At 46.3% G+C, this 23146-nt stretch overlaps 1 protein-coding gene across 3 annotated transcripts in view; it reads left to right on the forward strand.

Moving 5' to 3' along the window:
* The window catches only part of ELP2 (elongator acetyltransferase complex subunit 2), a 964760-nt gene that overhangs the window by 87599 nt on the left and 854015 nt on the right, over positions 1 to 23146 (forward strand). For all 3 annotated transcript variants that reach the window (XM_078687686.1, XM_078687687.1, XM_078687688.1), the window contains 2 exons: positions 2965 to 3112; positions 14630 to 14707. In XM_078687686.1, the coding sequence (XP_078543812.1) occupies positions 2965 to 3112; positions 14630 to 14707 (226 nt within the window). The remainder of the gene's footprint in view (positions 1 to 2964; positions 3113 to 14629; positions 14708 to 23146) is intronic.

Genomic DNA, 23146 nt, shown 5'->3' on the forward strand with positions numbered 1-23146 from the left:
GGTGAGTGCTCCCGACATATAAATACATCAGAAGCTTATGGAGGTAGGGGTCACGGCAGAGATCAGGGTTTCAGTTGGTCTTAACTCTGCATTCACCGAACACTGCAACCGGCTTTAACTTGGAACCCTCCCCTCCTTTGCGCGCTTTCAGTGGACCCCATTTCGTAACACTGCAACCCATTCTGTGACCGCTTCTCCCAGCCCCCTGCATGACCAGGAAACACTTGCCTTCCATTGTCCCCTCGTCATCTGGGCTCGAAGCTGCTCGGACGAGGGGCTGGAAATGTAATTCAGCACCCGCCCCCCTCCCCTCCCATCACTCTTTTGTCCTCCGTCCCCTGTTCCGGGAAAGAGAAAGGCCCTGTCCCTCCCAGAGGGCAAGAGGCCAAAGACAGCAAGCAAGGGCAATGCCTGCGAGGTGAACCTGCGCGCAGCTGTACAGCGCGCAGCGAGGCCGTAGAGCAGAGTCAAGGCGCCCCGGGGGGATTGCAAATCTGCACAAATGGAATTCTAACCCATGCTCCTTGGCAGATGTGTGTGGGTGGATATTGCAGTTGCATGTTGCGAGCCTTGCCAACCAAGCCTCTTTCCGAGTCCCCACTGCTGGACTAATGTAGAAGTAAGAACGCGGTGTAAATCGGTCACATTTATAACCACAACCTGAATAATGCTGTTCAACATGCTTTATATGTGCAACTCTGTAGATGAAGCCTACTAAACTCAGCTCACGTGCGTTAATTAAGCTCGCTGCCTAATTTCATAGCGGCCCCATAGGAGCCAAGTTGACCACATTGTTTGTGGGACCCAGGTAATATGAGCGGAGGTGAGATGACATGAGTGCCAAGCAAGGTGTCCTTACTCACATGCAAGATGGCCCATGGAAAAGACCCTGGCATGAAAAAACTCACCCTAAATCGAGAAAAGTAAACAAACAATTAACCTGGGACTGGAATGCAGCCTGCCCTCCATCTGGCACACTGCGCGCCGCCACTGCTAATTAAAAACAGATGGCGCTGCTGCTCGTTCCTGAGCTCCCTAGGTCAGGGGAGAAAGAAGGCGGGACATGCACCCGCCTTTGGCCAATTGCGTGGTGTCTTTCTTAGAAATGCAAAAAAAACAATTGATGGACAGAATGCAGAACAATGTCATACATTCACCCCAGTACAGAGATCTGGGCCTAAATCCATCGTTTTTTTGCTCACCATGCCATTCCAGTTCAGACCCAGCCATATGCAAATCAGTCTTGACTCTGCGCCCAATGGGAACAGTCCGGCCTGAACTGCCAGGCCAGGTCCTCCCTGGACTGGAAACAAGCATCCTAGGACCGGTTTCGGGCTTTCAGCCCTCATCAGCCAGGATAGCTTAACTCCATTGGCATGGAGAGCACGGGATCCACATCTGGGCATACCCGTCCCACTCGGGGTGACAAATGCAAAAAGAACAATTGATGGACAGAATGCAGAATAATTTCATACATTCACCCCAGTACAGAGATCTGGGCCTAAATCCATCGTTTTTTTGCTCACCATGCCATTCCAATTCGGACCCATCCGTATGCAAATCAGTCTTGACCGTGCTCGCAATGGGAACAGTCCAGCCCAACTGCAAGGCCTGGACTGGAAACGAGCATTCTAGGACCGGTTTCGGGCTTCCAGTCCTCCTCAGCCAGGATAGCTTGACTCCAGTGGTCCCAGGAGGCTTTTTTCCGGTCCAGGGAAGACATGAGACACAGGGTTAGACTGATTTGCATATGGCCATGTCTGAACTGGGGTGGCGGAGTGAGCTAAAGAATGATGATGGATTATACCCAGATCAGTTGACTGGGGGTGAGTGCTTGCAATGTTCAGCACTCCGTCCATCATCCACTTTGGTTTTGTCTTTCTTAGACAGACGCGTGCACAGGCCAATAGCGGCTGATGAAAATAAGACACACTCACAAGTGTGTGTTCCGAGTTTAAAGCCCTTACTATAAGCCTCGGAGAGCAGCGCATGCGAGCTGGCTCAGGCGAGACCTAAAAAGTAACCATTATGGGTCCACGCTAGGCCCCTCTCCAAAGGATTTTTTTTTTTTTTAAGGTATGCTCTGTCATTTTTTGGGGCAAAAGAGAATTTAAATGTCATGGAAAAACTGCTCCCCCTAATGGTTAGGTCTGTGGCTCTCTATTCCGAAGAAGTCGACTCTGGAATTCCCAGTTACTTAAAGAATTGAGTAGCCTTTTGGAAGCCTCGGGGAGAATTGAAAGCATTAGTTTAATTTATAACAAAGGTGCTTTTCCTCCTAGAAAGAGAATTCTCAGTAAATATAAATTACCTTGAGCATGGGCTCTTATTGTTATGGAGCAGAGTAAAGTCACACTGTTTAAGGGGTACAATAATGATGGAATTAGTGTAATTTTGAGGGGGTATTGAAGGATTGCTTGTTACATTATAGTCTGTGAATCAATGTGAAATACTTATTATTATTATTATTATTACTTTTAAAGAACATTGAAAAGATAATGTTGTCCTAACATTCAGTTAGAAATTGAGAAGGAACAAATTCAAAATATTTGCTTGTTTAACATGACTTTTGTCACAGATACAGCTAAAGCCTATGAAAATCTCGCCCTATAACCTCGGCCTCTGACTATGTCAACATTCATGTCTTTTTATCCACTTTTCATCTGAGATTTGAATCTCTGGTATATTCATTATGTTTCTGTTGTTATGTGGACAAGTTCTTGGAGAGACGTAACCAACGGCCTATGCCGTCCTTTCATATGTACATGGTGACACTCTGATGTCATTGTTTTTATTGATAAAACCTGCCCATATTGTAAACCAGTCTACATTTTGATTCTACTGGTAGATTCATTTCAACATTTTAACCAAAGCGGTCCCCAAATCAATTATTGTATGATTTGAATGTTGATTATTTCAGCCATTCCTTTCATTTCATCTTTCGAAATTGTGTTTTGTATTTAGTCTGTTAAGAGCATTCATTTGGAAGGCCACACAGATGTTGTATGTGCAGTAGATGCTGTTTACCTGAACAGTTTGGGGTCAGAGCTTCTTATCGTTTCTGCGGCATCTGATTCTACCGTTCGCCTCTGGTCCATCTGCAAGTCAAAAAGTAAGTCTGCCCCTGTTGATATTTTTTTATAGTATAATATTTAGTACCCCCCTTAACAAAGATGAGGACTGGCCTCAATAAATATGTGATATAATCAGCTGACTCACTGGAGAATTAAAGCTGCAGAAATATTCTGTTTCTTTGGCTTCAGAACAGTTGTTACCATCTCATGTCATACTGTATAACATGATATAAAACCTTAAATCCATTAGTGTAAATATGATGTCTACATTTGTACTTGTTGGGGTTCTTCCCGATAGCCTTGGTCATAAATATATCGCATGTAGGCAGAGCTTTCAGCTGAACGTTACAATATCTCCTGGAATTCCAAATGTCCTCTCCAAGTGACTTACACCAAGCGCTTTATACACAGTTTCCCTCTAGAAACGACAGAATTGTCCTCGTCACCTTCCTCACAGGATTCTAACCACAGTGTGAAAAGTAATACGTGAGGAAATTATAAAGATGGTGCATTGACACATGTTTAAACTGAATGCATGTTGAATTGATGAAGCCGAAAAATTATAAAAATTATTGGAATTAAATTATATTCATGTACCATGTATACAAGGAATTTAAAAGAATAATCACCCGACAGAAAACTTTCCCAGTTTGATTTATTTGTGCATGACCATTTCATGTTAGCCTGCTAACTGGCAGTTATCAAATGTTATAAATGTTGATAATAGCTGATATTTACTATACCCCCTCAGCTGGCCTAGTGTAGTTCAATGATGTCAGACAGACAGTAATGCAAGTGTGTGTAAGTCAGCACACATCCCTAAACTTGATTACACTTCCTCTATCTGCCAGTGTGAATTAATTAAAAGTATCACTCTGTAAAGAAACCAAAATATGATCAAAACTCATTGTTGACGAAAGGTTGCTCCTTGTTTTCACTTTGAGAAAGAGCATAGAAAATGGACTATTGCCGATTGGAAACATGTAAAGAATGCATAACCAAGCCAAAGTATGCTCGTCAAAAATGGTGTGTTCTTTAAGTGCGAAATGAGCATAGAGGTATCATCTGGTTTAAAAAAAAATGTTACCGAAGTGAGCACCAGTGTCCAAATTCTTATGCTGTACTTTTTACTTGTTTCGATGGATGAGCAGCAAGTTCTAACTGTCAATCTTCAGTGTGAGGTCAGGAATCACCAGAGACTCGGAAGCTGATGTGGATGATGACGAAACTGAAATGGAAGGCTTTTCTCCTTTGAGAAGACAGCAATTATTTCAACGGAAATTGTCGAATGAAATACAGTTCTTATTGGTTATGTTGTATTTTAGACAGCTTTAGTGACTAATGTTGTCAATGAAATGGTGAATCCCGAGCTTTGCTCTCCATACTGCAAGTATAATGTTACAGGAAGAAAATCATGAAGGACCCATGTCTCTCAGAATAGTAATCAGGTACCTCAATTGTAACCTGCGAGAGAAGGAACATTGCTGGGCCTGCCTCATCAGGAGTCAGATTTTCAGATTCAACGTTGCAGTAGTGAGGCCATATAGAGTGAAGATGGTGCCCATGGATGAGGTACATCTAATCCAGACCCTATTGGGCAGACAGGCAGCCTTACCCACTGTCACAGAGAAGGCCTCTGTTCCCTCCCTATGCCAGTTGTCTGTAGAAAGTGATGCATCTCCAGCTCTAAATTGTGGGTTCGAGGCATGTGGGCTGCTAAATTCATATCTTAGCATTAGATCGCCGCCTAGTGTTGGGTCCGGATGATCGCACATTGTTGTCCTGGAAGAGTCTTCGAAGTATCCTGAGATAGGTGGCTCCTCCCCTGGACTACAGTGCGCATGGGCATCGGCTCCATCCCCAGATAGTTTTTTTCCGCCATTGGGTTCGGATGTGGTCTCGACGTCTCTGTCGAAACCGAGAAAAAACTAACTTTTAGCGGCCAAAAGGCCTCGCTTTTTGCGTCGGTATTGTCTGCGCACGGTCTCGAGTCTTCCGTCTCTTGGAGCCGGAATAAGCGGAGTCTTGTTTCGCTTTTCGAACTTTGAGGCCTTCTCATCGCGACTCGACTGCAAAACTTTTCGGACATGGAGCGGAGCCCGTTTAAATACTGCCCGCTTTGTGGGTCCAAGTACCCACACATCGATCTACACCCCGTTTGTAACAAATGCCTTTCGCCTGACCACGACGACGGCAAGTGCAAGGCCTGTGCACAGTTCCGCTCTAAGAAGACTCTCAAGCTTCGGCGCGCGGTGCGCATGGAAGCTAGACAAGCGGCCCCGGATCCGGAGAACATCTTCGGCGACCAAGATGAAGAGGACCAGGGTCATCATCTTCAGATCTCCCCACCCGAGACGGAGGTCGAGGCGGATCCGGTAGACGAAGACGGAGTCGTGGGTCAAGGCCTTGAATACGTCGACGAGGTAGGAGACGACGAAGAGATTTATGGGGCCGCGGCGGAGAGCTCAGGGGACGAGCTCTGCCCCGAAGGTTTCGAGGATACCGACCGGGTCACGGGATCGCCTGTAGGCCTTACCCACGACCCCATGCCGCAAGCCACAGCCCCGCCTTCTGGCCCGGCCACGGACTTACTTGCTGAGCAGACTGTATCGAAATCGAAACCGAAAGCATCGGGATCGACTCCATCTAAAATGGCCGACCCGAAAACGAAACCGAAACTTAAGGACTCGATCGTCCCTAAGATGGCTGCCGTGCCAGCGAAAACGACTGTACCCGCTAATCCATCGACTCCGTCGACCTCCGGTCCGCAGAAGTCGAAGAAGTCCGTTGATTCCGCTGCTGCTCATTCGAAATCGACGCCTGAGGAGGGGTCCTCTAAAAAAGATGGTCGGCACGGATCAGCATCGGCGCCGCCGTCCAAGCCCGCAAAGGCCGGCTCCACGGAGTCTACGCAGGCGCACAGATCGAAGACTGGCACGTCTGCGCACCGGTCCCAGGACTCGGGGTCGGTGACAGCGGGTTCCGCGTCGAAAGCCCACAAGGCCCACAAAGACGTCGGATCCGAAGGAAAGGTCAAAACATCCTCGTCGGCTCCAAAACCAACTGAGAGTGAGGCGTCCCTCGTCGCCGCATCACTACAGCGAATTAGGGAGAAGGCCTCTGCTCCGTCGGCTCCGATTTCGTCGCCGAAGGCACAAACAGACAATCCAGCGAAGCCTTCTGGCAAACTTCTCTTTGTTTTGCCGCCAAAGGAGGCGCCGAAAGCCTTTTCCACCAAATCGGCACCGAAGAAGACGGTTTCTTCAACGGCTGGCCCACTTCCACGTCGGGTACTCGAATCAGAGGATGATTCAGAGCAGTTCATCGACGCAGACACCGGCAAATTGACCCTCTATAAGAGGAAAATAACTTCAGAGTCAGTGGACTCATATGTCATCCCACTGAAAAAGAAAAGGGTGCCCCTTGATGCTTCAGGCCTCACAGAACCAATCCTGCCTCCTCCAAGACGGAGCCCTACTCCCTCACCAGAACACTCTGCGGGTGAGGGGTATGATGAGGATGAACAATACAATTTCCCTATCAATGAACCAGATGCACAACCAGATTCATATGATGACACTGGTGACCAGGGCACCCAAAATGTGGGGCAGGACCCGCAGCTTTTTAATGCACGTGCATCCCCAACTGAGGATTCAGCAGGTTTTCATGCGCTACTTGAGAGGGCAGCGGCCAATCATGATGTGGACATGCATGCTGACCCGATAGAAGAAGACTTCCTTTTCGACACATTCTCAGTCTCTGAAAGGACAGTAAAAACGCTGCCTATGCTTAAGGTAGTCCTCAAGCATGCGGGGGATATCTTTAAGGAGCCTACCAGGGCACGTGTGGTCAATCCACGCATTGAAAAAAAGTACAGACCTGCACCTGCAGACCCCGCATACATTCGGGGACAGTTGCCACTGGACTCTCTTGTGGTCGCCAATGCCAGGAAACGTGCCAACTCCCAGACAACGGGTGAAGCTCCTCCCCCGGATAAGGAGTCCAAAGTGCTAGAGGCAGGGGGCAAAAGAGTAGCTGCGCAGGCCGCAAACTTTTGGCGCATTGCCAATACACAGGCACTCTTAGCACGTTACGATAGGGCGCATTACGACACCCTAGAACAGGTTATACAACACCTGCCTCCAAAGTTCCAAGAAGGCACCAAACTGCTTATTGAGGAAGGGAAGCTAATCTCAAACGCAGCCATCAAGTGTGCACTTGACGCCGCAGACACAGCTGCTAGAGCTATCAACACTAGCGTTATGCTGAGACGACAGGCGTGGCTCCGCATCTCGGGGTTTAAACCAGATATACAGACAACCATTCTTAATCAGCCAGTCAATCCTGATGGTCTGTTTGGTCCAGATGTTGACACCACCCTAGAAAAAATAAAAAAAGACACAGAAACTGCTAAGTCCATGGGGGCCCTCCAGTCGCAACAGTTTCGTGGCAACAATTTTCGTCGCTCAGGTGCACGTGGAGTCACCAGAGGACAAATGGGTCAACAATCTCAGTTCTCAAAAGGTGGAGCACAATCCTCGTTCCAAAAGCAGAACAAGGGAGGTTACAGAAATAACAGCAACAGAGGTCGCGGCAGAGGAAACAACAGCTCCCGCTCCTCTACCCCAAGCAAACAGTGACTCTCCGTCACTGCCCCCCGACCACTTAACACCTGTCGGGGGGAGACTGCAGCAGTTCCTGCCCGTCTGGAGAAACATCACCACAGACAGGTGGGTGCGACAACTAGTCCAGTATGGTTATTGCCTAGAGTTGAAATCCACTCCACCCAACATCCCGCCAAGGCAAAGGCCTATGTCCGCAGAGCACTTGCTCTTATTGCAGCAGGAAGTAGTGGTGATGCTGCAAAAAGGAGCAATCGAGCTCGTGCCGGTGAGAGAGGAAGGCACAGGGGTGTATTCCCTGTACTTCCTTATTCCAAAGAAGGACGGATCTCTCAGACCCATTCTAGATCTACGCCCCCTCAACCTGTACATACTGTCAGAACATTTCCACATGCTCACACTGCAGCAGATTCTTCCCTTGCTAAACCAAGGGGACTTCTTAGCAACCTTAGATCTAAAGGATGCTTATTTCCACATTCCACTACACCCGTCCCACAGGAAATACCTCAGGTTCACTATTCAAGGCAAGCATTACCAGTTCAAGGTCTTACCCTTTGGAGTCACCACAGCCCCAAGGGTGTTTACCAAGTGTCTGGCGACAGTAGCAGCGCACCTCAGGAGGCAGAACATCCATGTCTATCCCTACCTCGACGACTGGCTCGTGCAAGCCAAGTCGGAACGACAGTGCGCCGCGGACATGTCGACTACAATTCACCTTCTTCACGATCTGGGTTTCTCGCTGAACTACCCAAAGTCGCATCTACAACCAGCACATGTCCGGCAGTTCCTAGGTGCGACGATCAACACCCTGACGGCCATGGCTCAGCCAAACCAGGTCAGGATAGACAGCATGCAGTCTCTGATCCAAAAGTTCAGACCACAACACTCGCTTCCGGCGAGAGTATTCATGCAGTTGATAGGCATGATGGCCTCCTGCATCTTCATAGTCCCTCACGCACGGTTACATATGCGCCCGCTCCAGGAGTGCTTAGCGAATCAGTGGACACAGGCTCAGGGGCAATTGACAGACCTAGTGTTGGTTACCAGTCGGGCATACGACTCTCTGCATTGGTGGACTCCACACAACCTTTGCAAGGGCCGACTGTTCCAAGAGCCTGTGCCGCAGATTATCCTGACAACGGACGCATCTCGCCAGGGATGGGGAGCTCATCTGCTCACTTACACAGTGCAGGGACTATGGACGACGCAGCAGCAAAAGATGCACATCAACTATCTAGAACTGATGGCAATCTTCATGGCGATCAAGTCCTTCATTGTACATCTGTGCAACAAGGTAGTGTTAGTCCGGACGGACAACATGACTGCGATGTACTACATTCAAAAGCAGGGAGGCACCCACTCGCCACAGCTGTCTCATCTGGCTCAGAGCATGTGGAAGTGGGCCATTCAGAGGAACATTTTCCTCATGGCAGAACACCTCCCAGGGAAGGACAACCAGATGGCGGATCTGCTCAGCAGGTACAGCCATCAAATGCACGAGTGGGAGATACACCCATCTGTCCTCCACCCGTACTTCCAGCAGTGGGGTCATCCGGAGATAGACCTGTTTGCCACAAAAGAAAACGCAAAATGCCAACACTTTGCCGCCAGGTTCCCTCACCCACAGTCGCAGGGGAATGCGATATGGATGAACTGGTCAGGCAAATTTGCGTACGCTTTTCCGCCAGCCCCTCTGATACCGCTGGTCGCAAGAAAGCTAAGGCAACACGCGATGACTCTCATCCTAGTTGCTCCAACGTGGGCGCGCCAGGCTTGGTACACCACGTTCCTCGAACTCTCAGTGGTGCCGCATCAAAGACTGCGCCTCACGCCCAGTCTTTTGACGCAGAACCATGGAGAAATTCAGCATCCAGATCCGCAACAGCTCAACCTGGCGATCTGGCTCCTGAAGTCCTAGAGTTTGGATACCTTAACCTACCTCCAGAATGCATGAACATCATCAAGGAGGCAAGGAAGCCAACTACCAGAGCATGCTATGCTGCGAAATGGAAGCGTTTTGTCATTTACTGTACAGCCAATGACATCAACCCGCTAGATGCATCTATCCCCAACATCATTTGCTATCTGTTGCATCTTTACAAGTGCAATCTAGCGTACACTTCCATTCGGATACATCTATCCGCCATAGCGGCTTATCTTCAAAACAGGCAGCATCTCTCTGTCTTCAGAGTGCCCGCCATTAAAGCCTTCCTTGAAGGTCTGAAACGAGTCATTCCCCCAAGAACACCGCCAGCTCCGGTGTGGAACCTCAATGTCGTTCTCACCAGACTGATGGGACCGCCATTTGAGCCACTGCACTCGTGTGAACTCCAGTTCCTTACGTGGAAAGTAGCTTTCCTGGTAGCTATTACGTCTCTGAGGCGTGTCAGTGAGCTGCAAGCGCTCACAACCCAAGAGCCATTCATTCAAATTCATCCAAATAGGGTAGTGCTACGCACTAACCCCAAATTCCTTCCGAAGGTGGTGTCACAGTTTCATCTAAACCAAACTATTGACTTGCCAGCATTCTTTCAAAACCCGCAAACAGTGGCAGAAAGAATGCTCCATACCTTAGATGTACGGAGGGCGTTGATGTACTACATAGACAGAACACAACCCTTTAGAAAGACAAAACAACTTTTTGTTGCCTTCGCACCACAACACAAAGGCAACCCTATTTCCAAAGCAGGGATAGCCAGATGGATTGTTAAGTGCATCCAGATATGTTATCAAAAGGCCAAGCGCACTTTAACAATACCCCCAAGGGCGCACTCCACACGCAAACTGGGGGCATCCATGGCTTTCCTAGGGAACATTCCTTTAGAGGATATTTGCAGAGCAGCCACGTGGGTTACACCACACACCTTTAAAAAACACTACTGTGTTGATGTGCATTCCAAGCAGCAAGCTGCTGTAGGACAGGCTGTTCTCAAAACACTTTTTCAGGTTTCTGCAGCTGGCACGGGCAACCGCCGCTGATGGAGGGACTGCTATGTATTCTATGCTAAGATATGAATTTAGCAGCCCACATGCCTCGAACTGAATATGCTACTTACCAGTGTGCATCTGTTCTTGGCATGTAGGGCTGCTAACATTCATATCGCCCGCCCTCCTCCCCGGTGCCTGTCGCAGCTGCAGATATACTATTGTATTTATTCATTAGCATGGACATCCTTTACACTTTTCACTCCATCTCCTGCCACAATGGCGAAAAACAATCTGGGGATGGAGCCGATGCCCATGCGCACTGTAGTCCAGGGGAGGAGCCACCTATCTCAGGATACTTCGAAGACTCTTCCAGGACAACAATGTGCGATCATCCGGACCCAACACTAGGCGGCGATCTAATGCTAAGATATGAATGTTAGCAGCCCTACATGCCAAGAACAGATGCACACTGGTAAGTAGCATATTCATTACTCTGTTGGTGGAAACACCAAAATGTGCATTTTGGCTTCTCTTACCCCATTTTCGAGGTGCTCCACTTTAGACTGTGATATTGTTGCAACTGTAAAGCACTCAAATGCCTTCATTCGGAGTGTTTCCTTCAGTGTGGGCTACACCACACTTTTGCACTGTTCTAGTTTCCCCATCTGTTGTTCTGACCTAGTGATGCTGTCCAACATAGTGTTCACTGTGCTCTCCATTGAGGAACTCCTTTCATCTATGCATGTGGTGGCAGCTTACATCTGGTGTTAGATTTTCATAATACAGAGCTTTCCCAGCAAGCGTGAGGCCCCCTCTTAAAAAAAGTTCTCTGCCATTCTGGAGTAATGTCCCTGGGTCGAGATCAGTTGGAGAAAAAAAAAATCTGTGTTCTGCTCTGTCCCTTTGTTGACATTATGCTGTTGGAAAAATACTCTTTATCAAAGAAAAGGAGTAGACTTAGAATAGAAATATTTTCTAGCTTCCCAGATGTCTGTCTGCACCCTGCTGGATCCTGTTGGCCAGGGCTCATTGATTTATTACACCTTCCTCCCTGCTCCGTCTTCCCTCTCCTCTTGGCTTCAGGGACCTGGTATTTCCCCAGCTCTGCTCTTACCTGATGTTTATCACTTTTAATGCAAGCTGAAAGTTATGGCGCTTTTCAAGGGTGGAGACTTAAAGAATGTGGAAGGTTTTATAAGAGCAAGTGAAAGCGAAACCCCATTGTGGGCAAGCACGAGTTCGAACAATTCACCACTTTATTATGGGGTTGCTTGCACCGTATACTCGTGTTACTAGGTTTCAGAGAAAGTGTCCTTAAAGCCCTGCTCACAAGACAGCTATTATATACCGGTGACTCTGTTCGTGGTAAATTACTTATGAAACACAACCAGGTGCTCTTCGAGGTCACTGAATTAAACAAACATCCTCGTCAGGTGGCAAACAGTTACCACTTTGTCCTTTAAAGCCATGGTTGCCTTCATGACCAAGCAGGTAAATCTTCGTTTTCTGAGTTTTACTCTCCTTATTTAGAGGAGGTGGTAATGTTTTGTGTGCCCAAAAAACAACAGTTTTCCTTCATGGCCGCAAGTAGGAACCCTGCCCACTTACAGTTCAAACATTGGTGGATCCCAAGCGAACGACAACTCATTTGGCCCCATCGTAAATTCAACATGCATTGGCATAGCCAATAGATCTCGCCTTTGGGACCTTATAAGTGTTTAGCCATGCAACAATTGATGTTGTTGCACCAAGGATATTGGACTGCATAAATAAATATTTATAAGGTGGTCCCAAAGGCGAGACCTATTGGCTATGCCAATGCTGGTATGTTTTATGTAGTGCGTTAGGCCATTGATGTTGAGAAAGGAGATGGACAGTAGAATCATGACTGCTATGGCCATGGCTTGGCACGCAGGGCCCCTTCAGGGAGTTAAAGTTATGCCTCGATACTTCAAGGGTTAATGAGGAGAAAACTCAGCGTCCCTCGAGAGTGTAGTACCTAGGGGGACTGAAGCTGGTTGATCTGTGGAAGGAAAGCTGTAGGCAGGCGTGAAGAGAGAGAGAGAGAGAGAGAGAGAGATGTATGGGGTGGGTGGAGATAAGCAAGCAAGAGAGAATGGGTTACAGCTGCGGTAAAAAAGTTCCCACTAGGTTGGATGAGGGGAGAGAGAGGGCGTAGAGGTAGTAACACAGGGAAGAAACCGACTAGATCTGCTCTTTTAGGCCTCATTGTCAGTGTAATCTTACACTACCCGCTGTTGAGATGTGGACAGAAAGAAGGAGTTCCTAATCACAACATGGAAGAAAACTGAAAAGAATACAATAAGAGCAGTAACATTACAATGGTTCTAGAAACTCCAACTCTGTTGCACAGAGGCATGAGGTGACAACCCAACCAGTGGTGTATGTGCCACACCTGACAATACAGTGATGGTATTGAGAAGGATAATAAGTTATCTTATACTTAAATACAAATGTACAGTCGAGCCCTAGCAGGTGCTACAAACAATCCATGAGCAGGTGATAGAGAAGCAAACTGCTTATAAAGAGGTCTGACCTCCATTTAGAGCCACCGCGGTTTGCAGTGGGCGTCATCCCAAAAGCACAGGAAAGCAGTGTATGGTGTGAATCGCAGGTAATGATGGAATTTGAAAACCTACCCTCAGATCAGTGGGTGAGTGCTACCAGAAAGGCAGTCTGAGGCATGACTATATCGTTCAGGTTTTCAGCGGTGATTGGGATTTGTCTTGCAGCTCCAAGTGTTTCAAAAGTCCTTGCCTGTGACCTTGGGACCAATTTTAAGTGACAATAACCAGGCATGCTCGTTCATCTACAGCATCATCCGAGGCATGACTTGATCCAGATGGAGTGGGCACCGGTGACTGGAAGGATTGTGGCGTAGAGTTAATTTCAACGCTCTCCATGGCGTCGAGAAACCTTTCCAAGTCCTCCAGGTCGTCAAATTCAGTGGTTCTCCAGAGTATTATAATAATCATCAAAGCAGGTTCCAACAGGCCACATCTATTGACAATGAAAATAGCGAGATCTGCACTTGATTCAAATGTGAAATAGATACTTACATTCATATGTTCCAATGTAGTAACATTCGCGTTTCTCCATAGAAATTGGTGAGCGTAGTAATATAATTGGAATGTTATATCGCATTAACACACAGGCATTAGTTGCTAGAAGTTGTGCTCCAACAAGAAAAAAGGCAAGTAGACCATGAAACTCACTGGTTCGGATCCAACATTAGCAAAGTAAAGAATAGCTATCACCTGGAAAATGCTTCAGAGGCCTGCATTAAAACTTTGGGAAATAGACTTGATGAAGGGGTGAGGCACAAAAATTATATAGAAAAAATACGAATGAAGGACGCTTTTTTGATGTATGGGACCTAGCGTTAACAAAGTGAATTATCCAATGAGATAACGCTATAGACTGCAAACACACACCTAATTAGGAAAGACATTTCTATAGAAAAAAATAAGTAGGTGTTATGTGAGCTCCAATAATGTTTGTTGATGTGAATGTACCTGACAGTATATAAAAATGTACAACATGATCTTGTCATACTGCTTAGAATGATTAAAACCTATGTGGTTCATGGGTCACAGGCTACTACCAATGCAAGGATTGTCAATTTTGTGTAGGAAGTGTTTTCTGTTTAAAAGGACAATAAAGAAATATAAACAGAAAAATATGCTACAATATTAATTTGAGTTTTGCCTCTAATCTCTGAAGCTAAAAAGCTTCTTCATCTGGCCATAACTCGAAGTGCAGTGATGCCTAAAATAACTGCTTACGAGTTGTGTAGTGTCCTACCTAAAAAAAAAAAACAAAAAAAAATGAACACTCAATTGGATCCACCCAGTTAAACTGAAGTCTAATATAGTTCCTTCTGTTGATGTATCAGTGATTTAAACGTGCACATAATTAAGTACGACCAATCTTTAATTTTATTTCTTTATCGTTTTATTTCCAATAATCTTTTTGTTTTTTTAGATGAATGCATTCAAATCCTGCACTTTGGAAATGGTTTTGTTATGGATGTCAGCTTGTCTTTATTACCTAGCAGTGGGGGTAAGTGTGCTTCATTGACATTAAGTTATTAGGTGAAGGTGCAGCTTTAGTTTAAAGATGACTCGTAAGGCAGTGATGGTGTCTGGTGGAATTGGAAAAAGAGGCTTGATTAGTATTCTCTAATTTTCATAAATTAGGATTTTTCACCCTATGTTAAATAGTTAAGCCGTTTTCATTCAGTCCTCTAATTTCCTACTGATAATACGTTGCCTGTGCCAGCCCACAGACCAGTTTCACTTTTCTGTTTTTGCTTTACAGGATACATTTACGGTTTTACTTGTTTTTGCACCGAAAGGGCCTAAAATGCAGACAGTATTTAGTTCTTCCTTCTGATTGTGATTTAATTTAAAGTTTCAATTACATATATGCTTTCCTTCAGACACAAGGCTTAAAAAGAATATAGATAGGATTATAGGTTGACCTATTACGTTTTCCACTCTTAACCAGTCCGTATTCAGGACTCATTTTTAATTGATTAGATCCAGGCTGCTTTGTGTGCAATTTCCACCATGAGCTTCCAGTCCAGGGACTCGCTAGACCTCAATAAACCTATTACAGATTTATAAACAAATATACTACACAAAAAATGTTCCCAGCCTAAAATATGTTTAATTTAAAACCCAGATGTACAAACATTGCCTAACTTGTTGTTCGACCCACTTGGATTATGCTTTCCTTCTTTTCCACTCCTCTGCTTCTGGTAGAGGTTGGTTGTTTATTTCCCCTATCCTTAAGAATGCCTAACTTGCTGCATTTTCTTATCGTTAATTCACTGCCTTTTGATTTTAGCGGACCAGGCATTCTGGTCCTCTCATTTTCAAATGGTAAAGCGAGACTTGCCCTAATTAGATTTGCAATGCAACATCTATTCATGGGATCTTTAATCCTTCAGCCCCATGCATATGATGGAAATGTATAATGCATTAAATGAATTATAGTAATGTGTCATTCTTACATCGTTTGAATCGGAACATGATTATTACACTGTTGTATCTCAATTTTGGCTGGTTGGTTCTTGACTTATCTGCCTTACCATGTGTTTTCTCTGGACAGTATGATTTTTTTTTTTAGAGAAATTGTGAAAGAAACTTAGACCTTGATCTTTGGCACTGATATATAAATACCATAATGATATGATGTGTTCCCTCAAGGTAATTATGCCAGTGACAAAAAGCCTCTTGAATTGCTAGAAATCCACTGTCATAAAGAGTGTTGTTTCGCAACATAGCAGCCAAGGTACTAGGGGAAATGTGCAAACGTATAAAACTTCTCTTCTCTGTACTATGCCTTGGAGAAAGCATTGCACCAATCACACATGCAGCGGTATCTGTTTCCATCTACAAAGAGCATTGCAATGAGGACTTTGTTACATGGGTGCTGAAGTGAAAGCAGTTTTTAGGCACAAAACAATACCCTCTTGTCCTTAATTATTCTAAAGAGACTGAAGTTTTTGTCTTGTCAATTGAGTAATAGGCAACACACCACTGGGGAACTAATGAATGGACTGTCTTTGAAAGTGTTCGAATCCCAGGATCTTCTGAATGTCCTTAACATTAGCTGGCCAGGGCCGTTCTGCCACTGCTTTTACTCTGACATATCTGTGTGAATATCATTGTTGAAAATTTGCAAACCGAAGAAAGTGAAAGAGAAAACCTCAAACTTATATTGTTCCAGTTTGGATGCACAGAGTGTTTTCACAGGTGCTCAGTATTTTAGAAATGTCGATGATGTTCATCAGATGTGTACAAAAACAATTTATGATCAATATAACTGCATAAGTATCCAGAATATATTGGAACACATCATTGGCCAGATGTTGAAAGGTAGCTAGGACATAACATCAACCACATGCATAACCAGATATTACTAATGCACATATTTTGTGTTGAATGCCATCTTACTTTCATCTCCCTCTTCCATGTACTAGGTTATGAGGTTCTTGTAGTGTGGCTCAATGGTTAGAGCGGCAGACCCTGATGCAGAGGTCTAGCCCGGGACCAGGGTTCCATTCCCCTCCTCGGTGCCTATTCCAATCATGGAGTCCCACTCTGCAACTCTGGGCAATAGCTTGCTTAATCTCCACAACGGCCCCCACAACGCTAAGGATGCCTGGCCTCCACCTTGGGGGTGCCCAGGAGTGGACACCTCACAGGGAAAGCCAGGATGGGTTCCACAGCGGTATTCGTACAAGCGCCTTGAGACCCTTGCGGGTGAGTAGTGCGCTATACAAGTATCAATTTTGTAGGTCTGAATTGGAAAGCACCTTAGCCTTCTTTAGTTTGTTGAGGAGGATGGAAGTGGTAAAGGGTAGCTGTTCTTGATGGTGAAGGCCTACATCTTTTCTTAATAGGTGCATGGTCATAATTCCCTGTTAAGCTTTGAGGTGATTATGAAGATTGAGGCACCTGAAGGAGGACTGTCGAGTAAATCTTTTTTTAGGTTTTCATTCACAAGTGTTCTTAAAGCTTCAGACTAATGCAACCCACGATGCGGGGAAGAACTGGCGCATATCTTACACATGTTCTGGACCTGCTCCACCCTACGTGAATATTGGGAGGAGGTCACATGCATAATAGGAAAAGAAATAGGCGGAGATATTCCCTGTACCCCAGCCCACTCTTTCCTAGGATGGTTCCCCCACACAGCCAAAAACAAGGTCACTAGGAGATTCCAAGACTTGGGGCTCATATTAGCAAAAAGGGAAATAACTAAACATTGGAAGTCGCTGAGGGGTCCCAAGACACCCAACTGGAAAGCAGAGCTCCTATAATGGGCAAGGTGTGAAGGGTGGATTCCGATGAGGGAGGCTAAGAGAGAAATGCAAACATCAATCAATCAATCAAAGTACTTGTAGAGCGCGCTACTTACCCGTGAGGGTCTCAAGGCGCTGAGGGGAGGGGGTGCTGCTACTGCTCGAAGAGCCAGGTCTTGAGGAGTCTTCTGAAGGCGAGTAGGTCTTGGGTCTGCCGTATGTGGGTGGGGAGGGTGTTCCAGGTCTTGGCGGCGAGGTGGGAGAAGGATCTGCCGCCGGAGGTCGTTCGTAGGATGCGGGGGACAGCGGCGAGGGCGAGGTTGGCGGAGCGGAGCTGGCGGGTGGGGGTGTAGAAGCTGAGTCTGCTGTTAAGGTAGGCTGGTCCGGCGTTGTGGAGTGCTTTGTGTGCGTGGGTGAGGAGTTTGAAGGTGATCCTCTTGTCTATGGGGAGCCAGTGTAGGTCTCTCAGGTGGGGGGTGATGTGGCTGCAGCGGGGGACGTTGAGGATCAGTCGGGCGGAGGCGTTTTGGATGCGTTGTAGTCGTCGTAGGTGTTTGGCTGGGATTCCTGCGTAGAGTGCGTTGCTGTAGTCCAGTCTGCTGCTGACGAGGGCCTGTGTCACCGTTCTTCTTGTTTCGGTTGGGATCCACTTGTAGATCCTGCGGAGCATGCAGAGGGTGTTGTAGCAGGAGGAGGAGACAGCTCTGACCTGCTTAGCCATGGAGAGGGAGGAGTCGAGGATGAATCCTAGGTTGCGTGCATGGTCGGTGGGTGTTGGTGCTGTTCCCAGTGTGGTCGGCCACCAGGAGTCGTCCCAGGCTGAGGGGGTGGGTCCGAGGATGAGTACCTCCGTCTTGTCCGAGTTCAGCTTCAGTCGGCTGCTCCTCATCCAGTCGGCGACGGCCTTCATTCCCTCGTGGAGGTTGGTTTTGGCGGTGTGGGGGTCCTTGGTGAGGGAGAGGATGAGCTGGGTGTCGGCGTAGGAGATGATGTTGAGGTCGTGCTGGCGGGCCACTTGTGCGAGGGGGGCCATGTAGATGTTGAACAGCGTCGGGCTGAGGGATGAGCCCTGGGGGACGCCGCAGATGATGTCGGTGGCTTCGGATCGGAAGGGTGGAAGGCGGACGCTCTGGGTTCTGCCGGTGAGGACGGACGTGGTCCAGTCAAGGGCCTTCTCTTGGATTCCCGCTTCTAGGAGGCGTGTCTTTAGAGTGCGATGGCAGACCGTGTCGAAGGCGGCCGACAGGTCCAGGAGGATGAGGGCTGATGTTTCACCGTTGTCTAGTTGGCGCCTGATGTCGTCTGTGGCCGCGATGAGGGCTTTCTCGGTGCTGTGGTTTCGTCTGAACCTGGACTTGGACGGGTCCAAGATGTTGTTGTCTTCCAGATGGCGGACCAGTTGCCTGTTGACGATTTTCTCGATGACCTTCACCGGGAATGGGAGCAGGGAGATAGGCCTGAAGTTCTTGAGGTCCTTGGGGTCGCATTGGGCTTCTTGAGGAGGGTGTTGATTTTGGTGTGCTTCCAGCTTTCCGGGAATGTCGCTGTTTCGAAGGAGATGTTGATGACCTTCCGTAGTTGGGGTGTGATGGCTGCGTCTGCTTTGTTGAATACGTGGTTTGGGCACGGGTCTGACGGAGATCCTGAGTGGATGGAGTTCATGACCTTGCGTGTCTTGTCGTCATTGACGTTGGACCAGGAGGTCAGGCGGATGGCGCTGGTGGTGGAAACATAGTAATTGCTAGGGCATCGGAAGGCAAAATGTACGACCCACAGCAATCCGACTCCGAGAATCCAGGAGAGGGGACGAGCCCTAATAGAGTAAGACCCTGGTGCACAAATCCATTGCCCATAGATGAGGCAACACTATACTAAGGATTGGATTTTTCCCCTACATCCTAGCCTAACACCACACGAACCCCCATGCCAATCTCTAGTCGATACACATACAACTCCATGTAATACACATTAGCGCTCTGCTTTATGAAGTGAACTCGTAGAGGGGGGAGGGAGGGAGGGATGGAGAGGGGGGGGGACACTGAATGTATTCTTTGTTTTTAGGTTTTTTTTTCTTCGCAGACAGATATGGGAATAGCAGTAGCAGATGCACCTGCAGAACGTATGTTAGGAATTCATGTCCACTGCTGTGATTGTCATACATGATCAATAAAAATGTGTTTTTAAAAAAAAACTGCATACTAATGCAGTGCAAGGGGGTAGATTCTGCCAAGAGGGATAACTGCATTTGCTGCTAAGGGCCTGATCTAGAACTTGGCAGATGGACTTGCATACCCTCCATCTTGAAGGAACTGATCCATCTGTCAAACTGGTGGATACCCATCCTCTGTATTTAGTGTTTGACATTACGGACAGCCGTCCATCATGATGGGGGGACGGTTTGTCAGCTGAACTTCCGTTGTCCGTGTCCTCTGTCGACAGTCACCTCATCCGCAGTTGACTGTCAACTTTGGTATGGCGGACATTCGTCCACCATATTTGGAGTTGTCAACCAGAGTGATAAGGAGTGCAGAAAAGGTGCCTAGGTTTTCTGATAGTAGAGGCATCCATCTACACACACCTGATCAAAATCTACTCACACACAACACCTGCAGGTCCCACAATAAAAGACACTCTAACCACACAAACCATTTGCCAGTCACAACACGAACTACCAGAAGCAGACCTACTTCATCGTTTTCTAATGGCAAAATGAAGACAACCCAGGTTCTCGTAAAATGAGTTAACTGTGATGGTTAATGTAATATTTAGGGTTGAGCCCAGCTTGTTCAAAGCACTGGTCCAGATAACAGCCATGAGCCAGGTAAGAGAAATGTGGGTCAGAATCGTGGATAATGGGAACATTGTCTCCAACGCTGTACACTCACAGGAGAACATCCACAGGAGGTAGAAAACCTGTGGGGGAGACTGTTTTCTTCCTTCCAGATCACATCAAGTTAAGAGGTCCTGAAAATTGCTGATGGGTCTCCCAGGCACGTCATGCTGCCCAGGGAGGAGAAGGTGATGACCATACTCCACACTTAAAGCATCTTTGGCATTGAAGGCGAAGAGCAGACTGATGGACACTACCTCTCTCACGATAACTATTTCACTTCCTCTACACACTTTCGCTCCTACTCCCTAATAAAAATATATACAATTATAAAAAATCTATTCGCACTAGTCGACTTCCTGATGTCTCTTACAGTGCACAACGTTCTCCAAGTATTCGTAAAGTGCCATTTACTCACTCCGACACGCATTCTCTTTAACCCAAGTCATTTACGAAGTATAATTAAAGAGGTGTGATCTTACATTTGGGAAGCAAACCACACACTCATTTGTATCAACATGTATAAAGTTACTCTTGGCAATGTAAACTCTATCAGTTCGTATCAGATAAAACATAACTGTCTTTCGATCTGATACAATAGTAACTAAATAAATTGTCATAGTTCAAGTTTGAACAGATGAATCCATGTCACCATGACTACAATTTTCCAGTTCTGATTTTGGAAATTACATATCACTAAATTCTACGATTTTATTTGTATCTCTTCTATTTTATTGTACAGAAACCATGATTTTATTAATACCTTAAAGCTAAGGAATTGAAATGTGGAGTCATAATGAAGTTTAGCCATTTTATCTAATATGTAGCACTCTATTTTAACACACTTTAGTATCACACATAACATTGAATAGACTGGTCCTTGAAAGTCAGCGACTATTTATTTTGATCAAAACAACAAACACAAACCCTTAGGCTTAGCTACAGAGAAGTGGAAATACAGTGATGTATGATGGCTGGGCAGAGTGGTTCACTGTCTCATGTAAGCTGATGCCTAGGTATTGTTAGTAAGTCTGTTTGCAAAATACTCTAATATATAGTATGTAGTAAATGATGGGTAGTGCTGGACCTCCACTGTGTATCTAGCTAAGAGACCCAGATCTCCTAAATGGGGTGGTGGCCTGACAGGAAATCAGCTGTCAGGCAATACATGTATTTGAATTAGACCTGCATATTGTTTTTACCTTTAAAATATCCGTAATATGGCACTTCTGATTGTCCTACAAATCAAAAGGATTCATTGTGAATCTACATTTTTAAAATAGACTACACCTTCAATGTTCAAATCATATTGTGCTATATGCGCTCACTAACTGCAATAAGAAGGCTATGATTGTTCAACATTACTCATATTGACATTCAAGTGTTCTAGGGACTCTACTTTATATATTGTCAAGCCATAGTATGATGGACTGTAGGACAGGAGAGCCAAACAACCCCAGGTTTCACAGCTCATACACACTAGACCAGCCCTGAACTTTGAAACCCAAATAATCTCACAGCACTTTATTTCCGTCTTTCTCACCCTTTTTTGTTTAATATAAAAGATTTAAAAAAATGGGCCCTCAATTTGATCAGTAGTGGTAAATAAACAAGCATTTGCAATGCATTAGGTCTCACATTTGCGAGTGTTTGAACTATTGGCATTGTAAATGACAATGCCTTTTATTTATGTGCTTAGAAAACCTGTAAGCTGTGCGTAAACACGCACTTTGTACTTATAGTCGTTGCTTACGAGAAGCAAGGCTGTCAGTAACTGCACCTCTTTTACTGCCAGCCTTGTTTCTAGGACTATAAGGGAGGGGGTGGGGGGGGGGGGCGTGGAGAAAGGCAACAAAAAGTATGGCTGGAGAGGGGCAGGAAGAAAGACAGCACTGACAACGGGAGAGTGGGGCGGCAAGAAAGGCAACAAAGTACGGCGGGAGGGGGGCAGGAAGAAAAACAACATGGACAATGGGAGGGGACGGAACAAAGACAACACGGACAAAGGGAAGAGGTGGGAGGAAAGGCAAGCCGAAGTACGGCGGAAGGGGCGCGGGAAGAAAGATGACACGGACAAAAAGAGGGTAGCAGGAACAAGGGGAATACAGGCAATGGGAGGGGTGGGAAGAAATGCAACAAAGTACGGTGGGAGGTGGCGGGAAGGAAGACAACACAGACAACGGGAGGGGCTGGAAGAAAGGGAATACGGACAGCGGGAGGGGGGCGGTAAGAAAGACAACAAACTACGGCGGGAAGGGGTTGAGAACAAAGTGAACACGGACAATGGGAAAGGGGGCAGGAGCAACGTGAACACAGACAACGGGAGAGGGGGCGGAGCAAAGTGAAACACAAACAGGAAAGTTACAAAACAAGCCGAGGCAAAAGAAAAAGTAATGGGCGTACCAAAACATATGCCCCATATCTAAAGGATCCATGTAGCAGGGGCAGTCTGCAGGGCAGGAACAAAACATCCACAAGGTTGGACATATGTACTCTATTCATCAATGAAAACTATGGAATTTATAAAGGCGGACCAAGCAACCAATGAAAAGCGGTGGGCGTGTGGTGTGTGTGTTCAAACTCCACAGAGGGATTACAGCATGCTTCGCAGAGCAACGCATGCACAAGATCTGCCTAAAAACGTAGGAGACCTGTTTGACATTATAAATGTGAATAAAGGGGAAACATTCCTGAGTTAATCATTTTATACAAATTTATATAAACTATTGTAGTATTGTTTTCATTTTATTTTCAAAGTCCAGCAGCAAGTTCCCATTAATCAGCCTCAATTGCATTACTGCATTGGCCACTCTGCCTGGGATTTAAAAAAAAAAACTTACCAGCCATTGATCTTCAA

The sequence above is a fragment of the Lissotriton helveticus genome, chromosome 4_1 (genome assembly GCF_964261635.1).
Source record: "Lissotriton helveticus chromosome 4_1, aLisHel1.1, whole genome shotgun sequence".
NCBI lineage: Eukaryota > Metazoa > Chordata > Amphibia > Caudata > Salamandridae > Lissotriton > Lissotriton helveticus.